The following is a 19394-nucleotide window of genomic DNA, read 5'->3' as shown; positions in this document are numbered from 1 at the left end:
TTACGATATAATCTCAAAGGGCATCTGAGGCAGTGTTGTCATAAACTTGCAACCTTGTAATAAAAACGAATATTTTTTGCCACGCCTCTTCCTATCAGGGTCAGCAACGATCACGTGCGTTTGTTTACTTCCGTTTGAAACTGAAACTAAAAAGAGGTGTACTTTCTGGTACATGGTCATGAGATTAAAATGCGGATAATGTTTGATTTATGATGATAGAATTAAGAAAGGTGTGCAACATAGTGGTGGATGCCGCTGATTTTGTTGCACAGCGCCGACGTGAAAAGCGGCTGCCAGCAACAGCCAACGACACGGGTATGTGTCAAAATCAATTAAAGGATAAAAAGAGTGACCCACGCAACTTGACAGAAATTTTGTGTGTGAATCTTTTTATTAATATGAATAGCAATTTTTAATGAGACAATTTGATATGTTTACAAAAATTTGTCAATGATTTTGAAGAATATTGAAATATTAAAATATGACACTTAATTATAAGCCTTTAACAAGTGGGACCAATCGCCAAAATTGGATATGATAGCCCATTTGGGATATAATATTCCAAATGAAATCTAAATTTAAAGGGTAAAAAAATTAAAATTTTTGATATAAATCAGCAGTAAAGGGGCATGGTCACGAATTTGGTCAAAAATTATTTTTCCAATTTTTATGTTTATATTACTTCAGCAAGGCATTTTTAATGGGCAACCAAAATTTGAGTGCCATTTGCTTAGTTATAAGCGAGTTGAAGAGTGTACAATTCTTTGCTAATAATGTAAACAAAGGTTTTGTTTACCTTTTGAACATTGAAGTGAGAACTCCAGTTTTAGACCTGAAATGATTGTGGTAAAAGTAAGGATCTGATTTTTAATGCTTAAAATGAATAAGAAGATAGACAAATCAGTTTGAAAAAGAACGCTTACTGGTATATTGAACTAATGTAAACAAAAACATGGCACAAGCCTTGTTTACATGACGAAGAATTGTGAGCCCTGTATCTTGCTTATAACTTTACTACTGACACTCAAATTTCATTTGGTCGTAGTAAATGCATTTCTAAAGCATTGTAAATAATAAAAACAGAAAAATAGAATTAAACAAAAATGACGACCATGTTCCTTTAATGTATATCACAGGCAACAACTTTTGGTTAGCAAGTTTTCCTATAAACCTATAAGTTAATTTGCAAGATTGATCCCCAAGAAGTTTTGGATATACTGAGGGATCAATCTCCATAATAATATGGTTACAGAAAAAGTTGTTTACCAGAAGTTGTTACATTTCGTCTATCCTAATGCGGATTTTCCTTATTGTTAACAAAATATTTTTTTTTCATTTTTTGCACTTAAATATATATATCCCACTTAATTGGGATAATACTGGTATATCCCAAACGGGCTATTATATCCCATTTGGCCAATTGTTCTCAACCTGTTTTATCAATATACTGTTTAATAGGTGATATATTAGAAGTTATTGAATAGAGATAAATATATTAAAAAAGACTAGATTTAAATATATAAATGTGTTAATGACCATTACAAATTACAAATGTCTGACAGCAGAGGATTAAATTCAGCTCCATTCATCCGATCTATATAACTATAGTAATATCATTACTTCAGAACATCCAAGAATTTTGAACCAAGAAAAGAATGGAAACATCTTGTTTACGTGGGATGATGTCACGCAAAGCAGCAAGGTAAATTGGGGTAGTATTTTCTTTTTTTTTTTGGTACATTGTCATCTTTAACCTTTCCATTGTTGAGTAACTAAAAATAATAAGAGGTTTAATTGCAATTAAACCTGCTTAGGTAATTAAGTCCATATTAAGTTGAATGTCCTCATAAGAAACATTAAGAGGTGGGGATTTGACCACTCTCATGAATGTTTGGTTAAAAACCAATACTTAACCTATGGAGCTAAAGGGTTGGTATGGTATGAATGTGGCTGTATTGAACCTACTGAATACTTTGTATAATTTCCATTATAATAGATTAATAGTTACATGATTGTATACATGTACATGTAGGCTATGTAAAAAATCTAGATTTTTTTTTTATTTCAATTCAAATTTTGAAAACACATTAAAAAATTTGTGAAACTTTACATACTGCAAATTAAAATTTACATGTACATCTGCGGATTATAACCCTCTCCAATATGGCCATTAATTTTCATTCAATGAATTTACTTTCAATGAATCTATTTCAGGGAGCAATATGTACTCATGTGGGACTGTATGACCCTATCAAGAAGAAACATGATGTAAGGAACCTTCAATTTTTCAGGTTTTTTAAAAAAATATTTATAAATCCATACATCAGGATTGTGTTAATGTGATAGGATGTTGTTGTCATTTATACCTACAATAACACCACTATTACTTTAAAATGCAGCCATGTCTCTCTTCGACATTAATCAATTTCTTATTTTAATCAACTCTATTAGAATCCTTTTCGATATTGTAGGTGTTATGGATTTACAACCAGAGAGTTCACATTGTGTCATGTTCTGTCAACCAAGGGAAATCACTCTTAGGTATTCAACCAAATATCAAGTAAATGTGGATTTTGGCGTCAGAAACGTTTGGTGAATTTCAGTCTATGTAGCTAAAAAATAGGAGTGTTTTATATTTTAGGTTGTTTTTAAATTTGTGGTAAAAATTGAATCTGTTTTCAATTGAAATTTTTTTGCTGTTTAAATTTTTTTTTTTTATTTGATCTGCCAAAAAGGCAACAATTTAAACACACAAAAAACCTAATAATACATTGATGACAACTAATTTGGTGTTCACCTCTTCATCAGTGATCTTTGCTTATTACATTAGACTCTTTATCAAAAGAGTCAGAAAATAAACTTAAGGGCAACAAACTTAATATCTTTAAAATAACTTAGGACAAATATCTACATGTAAATATACACGAACTAAATTAATTTTCTTTCAGCTTTTACCGTATTAAACAGAGAGGACTCTCTAGCAGCTAAATTGCCAGGCAAAGGTATATACAGATTATTTATTTTATAGTTTTCAAATTGTACAATGATTGACCATAAAATATATGCATTTTCAAACTTTTTATGAAGGTAAGAATTGTGAAAGCTATGGCTGGTTTCAAATTTATGGCTTTCAGAACATCTGACACTTTTACCTAATGCACTACACTGTTTGACATTAAGGCTGTGCAGGAAAAATATTATGTTATTGTGAATTTCATTCTTTTTCTCACAAGAAAAATACTTCTGTGCACAATATGGAGGTGTCTAATACCTCCTTAACAGGACATGTGATTGAAAAGATGTACGAGAGACTTTATATCGCTGTTGGCTGTACTTACTAAGATAAAAGGGAACGTGCTTTATTTGCAGACATCTACACTGTGTTCCTCGCTGAGATACAGGCCACCAGTACCAGAGTATTCTCCCTTAACTTGGAGAGACAGCAGTTCATCAAAGTACAGTTCTTGTACGACATCCAGGAGTCAGATAGAGAGTCCCATCTCATTGTCATGCTCCACAGGGAATGTGAGTTATGCTGCACATAACCTTCAAGTCATTTTTATAAGGTGTTAGATCCTGCTATACTGTTAGTTATGCTTTTCGTAGAGTTTAGGTCAAGCAGCTATAAAGTGTGAGCTGTGCCTTTGTAATGTAAGTTATGCTGCACAAAGAGTTCTGGTTATATATATATAAAGTGTAAGTTATGCTGCTGTATTGTAAGTTATGCTTCATATAGAGTTCACTAGTTCCAGTCATTTCTTTAAAATATAAACTATGCTGCTGTACTGTAAATTATGATGCACACATATGAGTTCAAGTCATCTCTTAATATCATAAGCTAAAGCTGCTATAGAATGCTATGTAAGTTATGTTGCTCTTAGAGTTTTGGTCATCTCTCTTAAATGTCATCTATGCTGCTGCACTGTAAGTTCTGCTGCAAAAAGAGTTCAGGTCATCTTCTTCAACTCATAATGATGGCCAGCTGCATTGTAAAACTACATAGAGAGTATATATTCACTGTAATGCATGCTGTAAATAGATTAATTCACGCATGATAAATGTCACGCTGCAAAGGTAAGGTATGCTGCATATAAACTACTCAAAATTTATTCAACTGATAATGAATATGCTGAATGTAGTGTAATTTATGTGTTTCATGGAGGTACAGTACAGATAATCTTTCATATTAGATACTGTGGTTTCATTAATATTCAAGGGTATCAATTTTCGTGGATAAAGTGAAAATCACAGTTTCAATTTAAGGATACGTAAATTCGTGGCCAATGACCCCATCAATAAATTGATAGTAGAAATTGCACTTCAGTGAACATTTAATTTCATGGATAAACTTAACAACGAAATCCACGAAAATTGGTATTCAGCGAATATTGATGAAACCACAATACGCCATAAGCACAGAGTACATGACCTAATCATTGAATGCTGTGCTGTCATAATTATACTGTATACAGGGTTATTTTTGCCCCGTGCAATATTTATTGGTTAAGAGATAGGTCAACAAATTAACATATCGGATTCTATAAATCTACAGGTATGTTTCAATAAAATCCAAGAAAATACATTCCCATGACCATTAACGAAAGCACAGTAACTGTTATGGACACACTACATGTATCATTGTTTTCCCTTGGACTGAAATGTCACACTTTCATTGGTTTAGACATAGCATGTGATTGCCTCATATATCTCTATATTTGTTTGGTGAGAAATAATTTGAGGCAATATGTCCGTCATTGGCCGACACTTCCCTTACTCATTTCGACATTTCATAGTATTTAATACATAAACTGCATGCTGTAAGTTCTTAAAGTATTTGGAGTATTTGCCCTTTGAAATTCTTTAAAATTAGAGTAGTTGCCCTTAGAATATTGACGTCACATTGTTTTGTCTGGAGCAGAACAAAATGGCATCGTCGAAATTTGCTCAAATCTCTGCAGAGGAAAGGGAGAAAACTTTTAAAATTGAATAGCAACAAAACATTGTAAGTGAACATAGGTGAAGCAAAGATTTTTAAAGAGTATTTGAAAGTTGAGATTGAAAATTTGAAGAGTTTAAATGAGTTAAATTGGACGAGGTGTTAGGCATCTTGTACATGGCTTTGCGTAGATCATCGCTATTTGTGAATAAATATGTTGCTTGATAGTCCTCGGGAAAACAAAACACTTATTAGGTTAGTTACTGACTCTCTAAGGAAATAGCTTCGCCTCGCCATATGTGAAATTGATCAACCCAATATATTTCCGTAGTGAGTCAGTAATTAACCTAATAAGTAATAATACTAATGATGTAATGCTGTGATGTTTACAGTGAGTGAATTAAATTGTAACATCTTTTAATTTTCAGCTGTTGGACTGTATCACATAAAGTTAGGCAGAGTAGGAGAAAAGGGAGTGGTAAGTTAATGAATTCTTAATTTACTCAGATTTGTTATAAGCTATGCTAAATTTCTAAAGCACTGTTGTAAGCTTTCAACTGCTGCAACAATAACCAAATTTATTACCATATTGAAAAGGGGATAACCTTATTTTCAAAAAGAAAGTTGTTATTCTTTTCTCAAAACTTGCAATAAAAGTAAAACATGATATCTGCTGCATTATCATCATTGAAATGTTTTGCCAGAGAAACAAAATACCTATGTACTGAAATACATTTGCATGACAATTTGACAAAAAGAATCTTGCAGCAGTGTCTGTTGTTTTTCATCTTGTTGATGCTTAATTTGTATCCTTGTAACCTCACATGTGAAAGGATTGACTTATGAAACCATGATCATGAAAGTGTTCTGGAAAATATAATTTACAATTACATGTGCAGGACCAATTTTATTTTACCATGTAAATCAATCTACAATTTTAACTTCGACGTGAAGGTGATGAGAGACCAGCCGAGAACCGAGCAGCTGATCAAGCGATTCTTCTGGTGTCAGTGGGACGTGGTCCATCAACGGTTGTACTATCTACACTACGTCAAGCGCGGGGAGGGGGAGAGGGCCCGCATTGCCCCAAGTGTGTCCTGTGTGCAGTTCTACCAGAACTCGCAGCATGACAACATTGTAAGTACAGCATGACAGCATTGTTAATATTGCTTGGCAACATTGTAAGTGTAGCATGATAACATTGTAAGTACAGCACGACAACATTGTAAGTACAGCATGACAACATTGTAAGTACAGCATGACAACATTGTAAGTATAGCATTACACAATTGTAAGTACAGCGCGACAGCATTGTAAGTACAGCATGACAACATTGGAAGTACAGCATTACAAAATTGTAAGTACAGCATGACAACATTGGAAGTACAGCAAAACAGCTTAATGTATTTATATGGCATTGTTGGTATCAATAGCAACAGAGTAATCATATAAATCATGACAATATTTTAAGTATGGCATGACAACATTATAGTTACATCATGAAAGCATTGTAAGTACAGCATAACAACATCATACTTACAGCATGACAGCATTGTAAGTAGAGCATAATTTCGGAATACTAACAGCATGATAACATTGTGAGTAGAGCATAACAACATAACAGTAACAGCATGACATCATTGTGAGTATAGCATAACAACATAACAGTAACAGCATGACAACATTGTGAGTATAGCATAACAACATAACAGTAACAGCATGACAACATTGTGAGTATAGCATAACAACATAACAGTAACAGCATGACAACATTGTGAGTATAGCATAACAACATAACAGTAACAGCATGACAACATTGTGAGTATAGCATAACAACATAACAGTAACAGCATGACAACATTGTGAGTATAGCATAACAACATAACAGTAACAGCATGACAACATTGTGAGTATAGTATAACAACATAACAGTAACAGCATGACAACATTGTGAGTTGGGCATAACACCATGACAACATTGTGAGTTGGGCATAACACCATGACAACATTGTGATTTGAGTATAACAACATAACAGTAACACCATGACAACATTTTCAGCATAACAGCATAACAACATGACAACATTGTGAGTATAGCATAACAACATAACAGTAACAGCATGACAACATTGTGAGTATAGCATAACAACATAACAGTAACAGCATGACAACATTGTGAGTATAGTATAACAACATAACAGTAACAGCATGACAACATTGTGAGTTGGGCATAACACCATGACAACATTGTGAGTTGGGCATAACACCATGACAACATTGTGATTTGAGTATAACAACATAACAGTAACACCATGACAACATTTTCAGCATAACAGCATAACAACATGACAACATTGTGAGTTTAGTATAACAACATAACAGAATCAGCATGACAACATTGTGAGTACTGTGGTTTCATCAATATTCGTTGAGTACCAATTTTCATGGATTTCGTTGTTAATTTGATCCACGAAATTTAATGTTCATTGAAGTTCAATTTAAATTAATATTTTGTATTGATAGGATCATTGGCCATGAAATTACGTATCCTTGAAACTGTGGTTTTTAGAAAATCCACGAAAATTGATACGCACGAAAATTAATGAAACCACAGTATACCATAACAACATAATAGCATGACAACATTGTGAGGAGAGCATAACAACATAACACCATGACAACATTGTGAGTAGAGAATAACAACATAACAGTAACAGCATGACAACATTGTGAGTTGAGTATAACAACATAACACCATTACAACATTGTTAGTATAGCTTAACAACATTGTATTACTGGTATGCATAATAATGATATTTCATATTACTGGTCTTGGATACTGCCATTTATATTATTTCTTTTTGAAATAACAGAAAAAGGTGGATTTTTTTAAAGGAAATCTGTAGGATCTGTGATTTATGAAAAAATGCTTATCTTTTGTCTTGCTTTCTTGTGGTTTCTAGTGTTCAGGCAGATTAACTTGATTCTTTCAGTTGGATATTCCAATAGAATTTCCATTTCCTCATATCAAATCTACATCAAAGTAAGTTACAAGAACATAAACAGAATTAATTTTATGATTAACAGTAAAAGTTGATTACTGCAGTCCAACTATTTTACTATTACAGAGAATGTTCATTAGAGAGCTAATGTTCTTAAATTTAATGTTTGCATGACTCAGCTATTCCATAACTCAGTTTGTTTATAAAACAACTTGTTTTGATTTATTACTAGAGTCCAATATTCCAATGATAACTTGGACTGTGGGATACCTGGTATGTATCTATACTCAGATTATCTCAGATTATCTCTACATCAGTTGTATGTATTTATTTTTGTAATGTAGTAAGTTAAACTTCGATATCTCGAACACTGATATTTCAAATACAATGGATATGTCGAAGTGATTTTTAAGTCCCAACCACCTATTTTTTATGTATTTTACCCTCGATATCTGGAATACTTGGTTATCTCGAAGTTTTTCAAAAGCCCCATCTAGTTCAAGATAACAAAGTTTGACTGTATATTCTATATATTTGGTGACTTAAGTATGATGAAATGTTATTTTTGATGATTAAAGAATTGCCAAAGAGTAAAGCAACAAAACTTTCACAAAATTATAATTGCAAATAGTTTGAACTGTGAAAATTCACCAGAATATGTGCTATTCCAATCTCCTTTCTTTATCGGTAAATGAAAACTGGTGGATTTGTCAACATTTCCTATCAGTGAAACAACACAATTAATATTCATTTACTGTATTAATTTCAAAATGCTAGACTCTTGTCATAATGATTTAGCAAATAATGCTTTCAGTATATACATGAGGAAGTCTAGAGTTTAAGATGGACATATGTCTTATCGTGAACCCTGATATTTCACTGTCAGCTGTAAAATAACAATGTATAAATACACACATAGACTGACACTCTATTCTCCAGATGAGTTTTGAAACTTGCTAGTTCATATGTTAGGAATGGTTTTGAGATCTTAATGCATTTTATTGTATAACTCTCAGATTCGTACCTCAATATGGTTGTTCTGACTCTGGCCAATGGGACGTTCTGCATCTGTTACCAGAAGATGGAGACACCTTACACCATAGATCGGCGATCACCAGTCAAACGAAGCAAAAAATCGCCAGGGCCAGTATGATTTAAATTGAATTCTTGTTTAAGTCAATGTGCTATTGTTTGTTGTGTTGTTTTTTTTTAATTGGAAAAATATACTAGGTAAAAGATAATGTTTGTTTGGAACATGCATATTGCTTAAAGGTGTTAACACTTCCTTCGATCTTTGATATCTTTATTGCAGTTCAATCCAAATGATTCAAAATCATATAATCAAATGAATGTAATCTTTGGTAGCTGTTTATAAATAATATGTGATTATGATAACATTTGAAGATTTCTAGATTTAATAAAGTTTAACAAATCTTTAGTATCCTAGCCATTCTTTGTTCCAGAATCCGTCCCCTCTCAGTGTCCATAGTTTATCCGAGTCGGATGAGGAAACTGCGGATATAAACTACTATATCTGTATGGTGCATCATGGTAAGCTACTACATGTATAAAGTGGCTCAAAATTTCCATTCAGAGAGGAATTGTTGATAAGAATGGTTAATAGAAGCCTGCATGGTCTAATTGATGTGAAGGTGATGAGGAAATAATCAAGGGGGAGCATATTGTATACAGGTTATTTTTGCCACGTGTGATATTCGCCCTTCATGGTTTGATATTCAAACCATGTACATATATATATATATACATGTTTATAGGGTACATTTTACTTTTGCAGCCAAAACCCTCCATGGTTGTGTCACCGGTCTACCTTACTCTCGTAAATACAGACTCATTTTCTCCTGGCATGGTGAGTCAGTGCCTCCACGGAATTTTATTTTGAATATTTAAAAAAAAAACAACTTTTATTATCTCATACAGGTACATCATTACATGTAGCAAATCATTTTAGTGGACAAGATATATACTGTACAACTAAATCTTTAAGTTTATTGTAATGACTTATTGATGCATGGTCTTCACAGAATCTGAATCAAAATTCATGAAAAAAATGATCAGTTTTTATAAGATTCTTCCTAAATGTTGAAAATGAATTACATTGTATCTGAAAAATTTTCACCATGGCGTACTTTATCATTAAAATTAAAGTTTGTGTTTCTGAATTCAGGTGATTATTTAATGGTGATGTTACCCGGTCATTTTGTCCATCTGCTGAATGTAGGAATTGAATTCGAGCCTTGCCAGCATATCCTCCTGCATGGTAGATCAAATCACTTGATAACTTAATTCAATGGTCCTATGTCTCATAATCCAACAAAATACAAATTCTTATTCAGGTACATGACTGTATTATATTATTTGACAAAACATACATTTGTTAACCTTTATTTGTAGATCGTAGTATTGATTCAGTTCTAAGAAATGGTGACCTCAAGGTCACAGGAAGTAGGGAGTCACATGACACTAGTCCTCCAATCATTGTTGATGTATCTTTGCTGTCTGTAGCTGCTGAAAAAATGAGCTTGTCAAATACTAGTTTACATGAACTTCAAAGAGACTCACCAGCAGGTAGACTAGAATGTCCTTATAATTGACCTCATTAACTGATCTAATTTTTCTTCCATAGATGAATAACTTTATATTGCAATAGGTTTTTTTTATTGATCACCTGATGAGCATTAATAATCATATTTGAATTGAAAAAAAAATGAATAAAGCAGCAAGCTGAGCTTTTGCTTAATTGTAGTTATGGTCTCTTTGACTTTAAAATGGATAAATGACCTTGAACTTGATCTGTCATTTACCTTTGACCTCAACTTTTACAAAGTATACAGTTCAAGATAAAGGCAAATAAAAAACAAAAACCAGTTTAATCTTGCAGCATATGAAATCCATTTTTTCTTACAATATTGTGATATTTCAGGCATCAGTTTCTATGACAACAGAACAGGTGAGGTGTGGCGGGTCCATGTTAACATGGAGATGCTGGTGCAGCTCTTCATCCACTGTTACATGTCCACCACCAGGGCGGCGCTGTTACACTACGTACTGACCAGGACGCGTGACTTCTTCCTGATCAAACGGGTCAGTCTTATGTCAGTAGACCCATGCTTCATTATTATCATTGGTAATTTTTATCAAGTTGAACAAAACACTTGGTTGGAAATGGGTTTTTAAAGCATATTGAATTACATGTACATGTATACTTTAACAGTCAGGAATGCATTTTACATGTATGTATAGATGATTGTACATACTGTCATGTAGTAAAATCGATTTCAATGAATCTTGTCTAAATAGTAAATTTGCTTACTAGTATTACAAATGATTGCCAATTATAATCCTTTGCTTGGCATTTCTATACCCCCAGCAAACAAATTTTGGGGGGGGGGGGGGGGGGGGGTTGGGGGGTTATATTGGAATTACGTTGTCTGTCTGTCTAACCATCTGTCTGTGTAATCATGTCCAGTCCTTATCTTTTATATGGAGAAACATTGTATTTACCAAGTTCTTACTTCACACTAAGATTACTTATGACCTGAGAGTATGTCATAATTTTGACCCAAGGTCACTTTGGCAAGTTCAAGGTCATTGGAAGAAAAAGTTCATAATTAATGTTCAGTCTATACCTTTCTCGTGGGGAAACATTGGACATTCCTACTTCAAATAAAGAATGATCATGACCTGAGGGTGTGTTATGAACTCGTTCCCATGTCAGTTGTTCAAGTTCAAGGTCATTATTTAAAAAAATGCATAATTCCTGTTTAGGCCATATCTTGTAATGGAAAATGATTAGAAGCTAAAATTTGACTCAAAGATTGCTCGTGACCTGTATATATGTCCTGATCTTGAGCTTTGGTCATTTATGCAAGTTCAAGGTCACTATAAGAAAAATGTTGCATCCATTACTTTCCAATAGAGAAATACTTGAGTTATTTTATATTCTTAGTGGGGGATATCATTTTTGAGCTTGCTCACAGTACATTTTGTTTTAACATACTTTCACAGTATTTTAAGTACCAGTATAAACTTTGTATAAATTAATATACATATTCTTGTATGTTGCAGCTGTTTGAGATGCTGAGCAATGACATTCCCAGCTGTGAGGTACCAGCACTGATGGCCGAGTTTCTCATAGGTCAGGAATTAATTTTAGGGATCCTATCAAATTCCACATAAACTGAATTTAAGGTGATTTTTGTATGTCAGTAGTCATGGTCACTGATGATTTATTTTCCTGTTTCAGCAACCACTTACTCCAGTATGAGGCGGCAGTTTGACAGAGAAATACTGAAGCTGGTCCCATTTACAGCCTCAGACACATTCAGAGGACAGTTTGAGAAGGTCAGAAAACCAAATGAAAGCTATAAGGCCAGTCTGTCTACAAAAATCTTTTTGTTAGACACACATAATTATGATTAAAATGTATTACATTTTGAAAACATTCACGTATGTCAATTGTGAAATATTAAGTTTATCAATGTAAAAAGAAAAAAAGAAACATACCTATTCATTACTGTGAAATATTTACATGTAGTATTTACTAAATATTTGAATGCAATTGATAAGGCCAAAAAAAAAGTTAATTAGATTTTCAAGGCAATAATTTTAAAAGGCAGGCAGATACGGTAAATTATTTCATTTATCTATTACAAGATTTGCAAATGGATATAAGTAAATTTTCTCTTATTAACTTAATTTGAAACATTGAATATTCCTCTTTTTCAATACAACAATAAAATAATGAATGCAGCATAAGTTTATAATAATAATAATAATAGTTTATTTCCAATTTTGGGCCCAGAGGCATACAAGATTACAGATATTAGATAGAAATGCCTAAAAGAGAGATTTTACATATAAAAATAGTCCATACACATACATGAACTTGTAACAGCCGGGCAAATGTACATCAGTATGTCAAAACATATTGTGGTAGTGCCTGCAAAACTAAACAATAATTTTTGTTGCCATAACAATGTATAATTATGAGGGGGAGAGTAATGCAACAACATTTGATGTAATTTGGCAGCGACTGAAAAACTAAGTATTTTGTCTTTTATCTATAAACATTGTAGAGTTATGAAGGGGAGAGAATTGCGCGAATCTCCTACTCCCCTTTGGCCTGTGTAAACATTGCGTCTAAGTCGGCCAAGGACCGGACCCAGAAGCGGGGCAGTGTGGGCGATGACATGTGGGACATTCTGAGGCACCACCTACGCTGGATGCAGCTGGAAGAACTCCACCGGTTCTCCCACAAGTCCGTGAAATCCCTGTGTGAGACCAGAGCCAAAGACCTCAAACAGATGGTGAGTAGGGCTCATGATTTATCCTGATGTACTTGTACATACCTAAGGTATTTGGTGTATTGATTCCATGTTTACATTCATTCATTATGATCATACATACAGTGTGGTTGGGTTAGGTATATAAAAATGATTATTAGCTAAATGACCTGGATCTGTTTGTCCTTTAGTAATATTCCTGTTGTTGGATCAGGTGACCCTGATTTGGTCCCCGATGCTGGCACATTGATGTCTTTTTCCTTTTAAAATGTAATGACATGTTTTTCCTGGTTTTCATTACAGGGGGAATCAAGTCAAGGAACTAAGACAGAGGACCAGTTATTTTTCTCCTGTCTCCATGGACACAAATCCAGATCCAGCAGGTCAGATTACTGGTAGCAAAGACATCATACACATAATTATAGACTCACGGGGTATATAATATTTGACATCTTGTCATGGCCAAAAAATGATTTTGGTAACTTGTTGAGACAGATAAAAATTGTCACGTTTTTGTAGAACAAAGATATCTATCGAAAACATCATATCAGGTACATGTACTTTAATTGCTGCTTCCATGATACATGTATGAAAAAATAATGTAAATGTTATTTGTAAGTGTTGTACATATACGTCTACTATAATGGTATTTTAAGAACCATTCTGATATTTCAGCTTCGTCTTTCTCTTGATGTTTGTATGATCTATTTTTAGATCAGTTTCCCCTGCCCCAGGCAACCCTAACTTTAGCAACAGCAGTATGAAGCGAGTGAGACCAGACTCAGTGCTAGGGACGGCCCCACCCTTCCTACAGGGGAACAACATAGCAGAACTGTCACAGATGCCATTAGATGTGGTATGAATTCTCTGTTGTTGGTTTCTTCATACAATAAGTAGCAGTCTATTAATTATTGAGGATGATATTGAGGTAGATCCTGACTTACATATTGCAGACTAAAGACTTGTTTACCAGTCACCTCTTCAAGTATCTAAGGAAAGAGGCAAGGTCAAAAGGTCAATCTGTTGCCAAGGAATACATTGCTTGCCAGGTATGTTGTATTTTGAAACTTATAATGCCTTGATACCTGAATACATGCATATATTATTCTGTACATCTAAATAGGTGTGGTTACCATATAATTATTATCTTTCTCATTCTTACTTACTGAAAGACTTTTAAACAAATATGCAAATGACATGATGCTCAGACATTAGTGACATTGATTTCATTGATTTCATTGATTTGCAGGTTCAGCAGTCCCGACAACTCTGTCACCTCCTGTGGAATCTTCGAGGTCCTCTGTTACCTTACACAGATCTAGATTTTCTCCCAAATCTGTAAGGAATCTGTTAGAATGTGGAACTTATAGGTCCCCTATAGCCTTTTACAACTTTTTGATTTAATCCTTATCTATTAATCCTTTTTGATACTTATCTGTCCTATGATCTGAATGAACTAAGGTCCTCTGTTCTTGTATAGATTTGGATTTCCTCTCTTATCATTAGTTTGTAAACACTCAGGTCCCATGTCACCTCATGAAGAACTAAATCTTTATGTACGATTCTGAAATAATACATTAATGGAATATTTTAAAGTATTTTGAAATCAAAATTTCTCTGTAATATAGCCATTAACTTTACCATGATACATCGATACGTGGATTTTATAAAGGAATCTGTATAAGCATGGTATACCAATACAAATTAATGTTGGATGTCAGTGATTCTGAGATGTCCTGTCCCTTTGTTTGTCGGATGTCAGGGATTCTTACTAAGTTTCTGTGATCTTTTGTTTGTTTGTAGGACCGACCCATCCTCAGATGATGAGTACGAGCTGTTCCAGCTATTTGAGAGATACTACCAAATTTGTCAGGAAATGTCATTTCCTTTGCCTCAAGGTACTTGTCAACTAACTGCCCCTTCCTTTTAACTGTGTATGCCCCAATTATCTTCCATTTCAGAATGTTATTCCTCTTTTCATACATCTTTGAAATGAATGAGTTTTATGAAATAATAATTAAACAATACAATTTATTACAGAAGTAGGAAAAAACTATCTACTAGATAGGCAAGAGAGCTTAAGCTTACTTACATTTGCTTGAAAAAAATTAAAATTCAGTGACATTTCAGTGACTGCCCAAACACCTTAGACCACTGGGTCATGTTCTCCACAAATTCCAAATACATTTTTGTTCCATGTAACTTACTTGTTTATTATTTTTTTAGGATTCATATCATACTTTACAGCACTTGGTTACCGCAATCTGAGCACAAGGTAAGACAAAGGCTCCATTTTTTCAAACAATAACTTGTTTACATAGAGTTTATGGTTTACTTAGTAGTTCTTAATTTTATTCAAATATTTGACCTTTTTTTCTGCAGCCTGTTTCTGCAGTACGTGGACCATGGAGTACTAAATCTGACGGGGGAGTTCATGGCTCAGGTCCTGGCAGGTACAGTATATACACTCACGCAATACAACTTTAACCTGTGCAAAAACTAGATCCTACTGTTGTACCTTTTACTGTAAATTCAGGAGTATCAATTTTAACTGGAATTAATGATTATCATATTTTTACCACAAAATTACACCTCTTATGAAACAAGAATGATATGCCACCAAAATAGTCTTGAAATTTAAAATTATAAAATTAATGATAAATGTTTTTTGCAGTTTATTTTCATATCAATGTATTATTATCATATACACATTGCCTCAATAGTCCTAGATATATTTGTGGTGATGTAAGTTTTTTTAAAGCCCAAATTTGGTTTTTACTTCTCAATAAGAGAAGCAATCAATCAAAATTTGCTGGACTGAATGTAATCAATCAAATGAAGTTTTCGGGTGTTCCTCGCCCACATGTGAACGGTTAATGTTAAGACGCTGAAAATGATAAGAAGGATTACTCTGTAATGGAATTTACATCACTGTTTTAACGTCAAAGACTTATGGCTTATCTCATATATGTCCAACAGATGTACGAGACACTCCTGAGGGGGTAAGGGTCAAACAACAGATCATATCCAGACTGCCTCAGGTAACCTACTACAGTAAAACTTGTTTAGTACGAACACAGGTAGCTAATTTTCGGATATAGCAAAGTTTTTTTGAGTCCCCGGTAAAATTTTTAAAAAATCTTTGCAAAATTTTAGTTATAACAAATTCGGATATAACAAATTTACGGATATAGCGAACTGATTTTGAGTCCGGTAGATATATTGATAAAACGAATTACGGTTATAACGAAGTAAATCCATTGGTCCCTAGGACTTCGCTATAACCAAGTTTTACTGTATTTCTGTCTTCATTCATTTTATTTGATTGATTAACTTGTTGTATACGGTTAATGTATTGCATTGTGATAATATTTTAAGCTTATGTTATGATATTAAGTTGGATTCGCTGTAAACAACTACATGTATAATTGAATTGCTTGAATTTTATGGTGGCTCGATCAGTTTTTGTAGATTGAGAGGGTATTAACCCCAATCCTCAAATTGACATCTTAAGTGTATTAATTATGAAATATGGTGTTTCTTCAAATTTATGTACATCAAGTGAATCCAAGAAATAATAACCCAATGAACTTTCAAAAAATTGACAATTAATCCACAAAAATTGTCCTTAAGAATCTAAATGATTCCACGCTACTTCAATGATTGTTTCCAGAACTTGGCTGAGGAGTGTTACCGAGAATGGAATCACCCGGTGTGTCAGAGGTACTTTGCTCTCAAACAGGTGTCCCAGGCCTTTACTGGTAAGCTGCTCCTGAGCACCGTCTCATCTCATAAAACTGCTAATGTAAACTGAATTTCATTGTTATTCTATCAACTCTATTATCACTGTTAAAACACCTAATTTTAAAATAAAATTAAGTACACACAATTACAATTGAATTTTGATATCTCAAACACTGATATCTCGAATACAATGGATATGTCAAATTTATTCGTAAGTCCCAACCACTTATATTTTAAGTATTTTACCCTTGATGTCTTGAATACTCGTAGATCTTGAAGTTTTTCAAAATTTCCATCTAGTTCAAGATAACAAAGTTTGTCTTTAATTTGAACCAAGTTTCTTGTTCAGAGGTCAAGGTCATAGAAGTCTGTGAATTTTCTTTTCCCTCTGGCTCCATCTGGTTCTTATTTAATCCAAGGGATGTTCATGGATAAGGAATAAGTAGTGATCGAAGTCTTGAACCAAAATTCTATACCATAGGTCAAAGGTCTTTAATGTTACATGTATATGATCTAGATCATTGGTCAGAGCATATTTTTGCCCTCCTTTGGCCCCATCTACATGTAGCTTATACATCACTTATGATTGCTTGTTGGAAAAGGTGCATGTCAAAGCAAGGTCAAAGCTGATATCGTTTTACGATTTTCTTCTCCCCCACTATATATAAAATCTGGTTCATTCTTTAAACATAGAGTGCCCTTGAGTAAAGTGTGCAGTGACCTTGAACTAACTTTCTAAATGTTAATGTCAAACCGTCCTTTACAAGTCCTTTTCATTCTTAAGGGTTTTAACTAAAACATAAGGCCCTCTGAGATTGTCAGTTTCTCACTGATATCAAACCCACTTATATTTTGATAGAACGGTGTTTTTGAGTTTTGCTGTTTTTACATTTCCAGATACCAACAATCAACAAGAGTCCAAAAGAAGTCTGTCAGACCTGTCGTACATGGCTAGAGACCGATGTGAGTGACTGATTCAATAAGTAGTTCCAGTGTTGTTGTGACTCTTTAAACAAAAGAAATCTTTGTCAATATTTGTTCCCTGATTTAAAATTGTAATAAGCTGAAAAATTTGTGTTAAGCTCTAAGAAAAATAAGAGATATATGCCAATTTGTAACTAATTAGGTACTGACAATCATCTTAACCATCCCAGAAATGGAGAGATTAAATTTAATCATTCTATTTTAAGAAAAGATATGAGTGAAGTCATTTTCATAGAATTGTTTCCATATAAAGAGATCCAGAATAGTGATCTCTGTTTTTATTTTTATAGCGGAGAGCTCCATCTCTGGAAACCTGTCGGAGACCTCCCCCCCCCCCCCCCCCCCCCCGTAATAGATCTCTTACACTGTACTTAATTAGTGATCTCTGTTTTTATCTTTACAGCGGAGAGCTCGATCTCCGGTAACCTGTCGGAGACATCCTTCCCCCCTCTGTCTTCCTTCTTACATTACCTGGAGAAGATGGGTAAGGATTTATGAAGTACAGATGTACATGTATTATCAAATATCAGATAACATTGTATACATTTTTTATTTATACATGTATTGATATAGGGTACTTTTTTTCAAAGTTTTGTGAGTAATTATTATCTCCTTTTTTCTTTGTGCTTAGTGTCCCTAAGCAGATCTGAGATCATTTCTTCACATTTAAATTTCTTTTTCAGACTCATCCAAACGGAGCAGCTCCCAGAATCCTCTGGACATCAGCTTCCTGGCAGACGTGGCTTTGTATCACACGAAGAAGGAGAATAAGTACGACATGTCCACGGTCAACTTCTAGTGCCACACTCAGCTACCCCCGACCCCACCTCCTTCTAATAATGGTCCCTCCAGTTGGCAAGCATTTAATTGATCAGTTATGTATCTTCGTATAACATTTCAAAGACAATTTTTCTGCAAGAATTATGGACTTTTTATGAAGTTTGTGCCAGTATATTTTTGTTGTCGCTAACAATATCAATCCCATGAAAGCCTAGTGTCTGTGATACTTTAAATGAATTGTTAAAATTATACCAAGGGAATCTGTGCAATATAATAAAGATTTGTTTTCATGTTTGTGTTTGCTTTTTGTTGTGTCTATGCACGGAGAAGACAATAAGGTTTTGCTCTATTGAACATGCAAAGCCTTTTTGTCTAGTAATTTCAAAAGCAAAATGGTGAAATGTGTATATGTGAATCTACTTTTGACTGAGATTAACAGCCTCTTTTTAGACACAAAAATTTTAATGCTAGATAATGGTTCAATCATCAAGATGATGGCATTTATCAAATAATATATTAACGAGGTTCTCCAAGAGCCTTTTGCTAAAAATAAGAGCCCCTCTTTTTCTCTGTGCTTTCTATGTGCCACAGGCAAACTGACCAAGCCTCATAAAGATTTACCAGTTTTCTACATGTATATAGGTC

General features: G+C 33.8%; 1 protein-coding gene across 1 annotated transcript; it reads left to right on the top strand.

Moving 5' to 3' along the window:
- Window positions 1-147: 147 nt before the first annotated feature.
- Window positions 148-19040, top strand: LOC128161763 (protein pigeon-like). The gene is made up of 32 exons (XM_052825155.1): window positions 148-315; window positions 1626-1702; window positions 2215-2268; window positions 2472-2541; window positions 2949-3002; window positions 3370-3525; window positions 5365-5414; window positions 5891-6073; window positions 6429-6446; window positions 7930-7979; window positions 8171-8211; window positions 8955-9085; window positions 9402-9489; window positions 9734-9805; window positions 10124-10216; window positions 10351-10524; window positions 10880-11040; window positions 12025-12094; window positions 12203-12300; window positions 13035-13265; window positions 13545-13624; window positions 13956-14097; window positions 14195-14290; window positions 14491-14579; window positions 15045-15139; window positions 15468-15516; window positions 15624-15694; window positions 16221-16282; window positions 16915-17002; window positions 17883-17948; window positions 18373-18453; window positions 18653-19040. Exons 1-32 carry the CDS (start codon window positions 210-212, stop codon window positions 18766-18768), a joined length of 3012 nt encoding a protein of 1003 aa, XP_052681115.1. The 5' UTR covers window positions 148-209; the 3' UTR covers window positions 18769-19040.
- The last annotated feature ends 354 nt before the right edge of the window (window positions 19041-19394 follow it).

This window comes from Crassostrea angulata, chromosome 8 (genome assembly GCF_025612915.1).
Source record: "Crassostrea angulata isolate pt1a10 chromosome 8, ASM2561291v2, whole genome shotgun sequence".
Lineage (NCBI taxonomy): Eukaryota > Metazoa > Mollusca > Bivalvia > Ostreida > Ostreidae > Magallana > Magallana angulata.
Note: the sequence above shows the minus strand (reverse complement) of the source record. Positions and strands in the feature narration are given on the sequence as shown.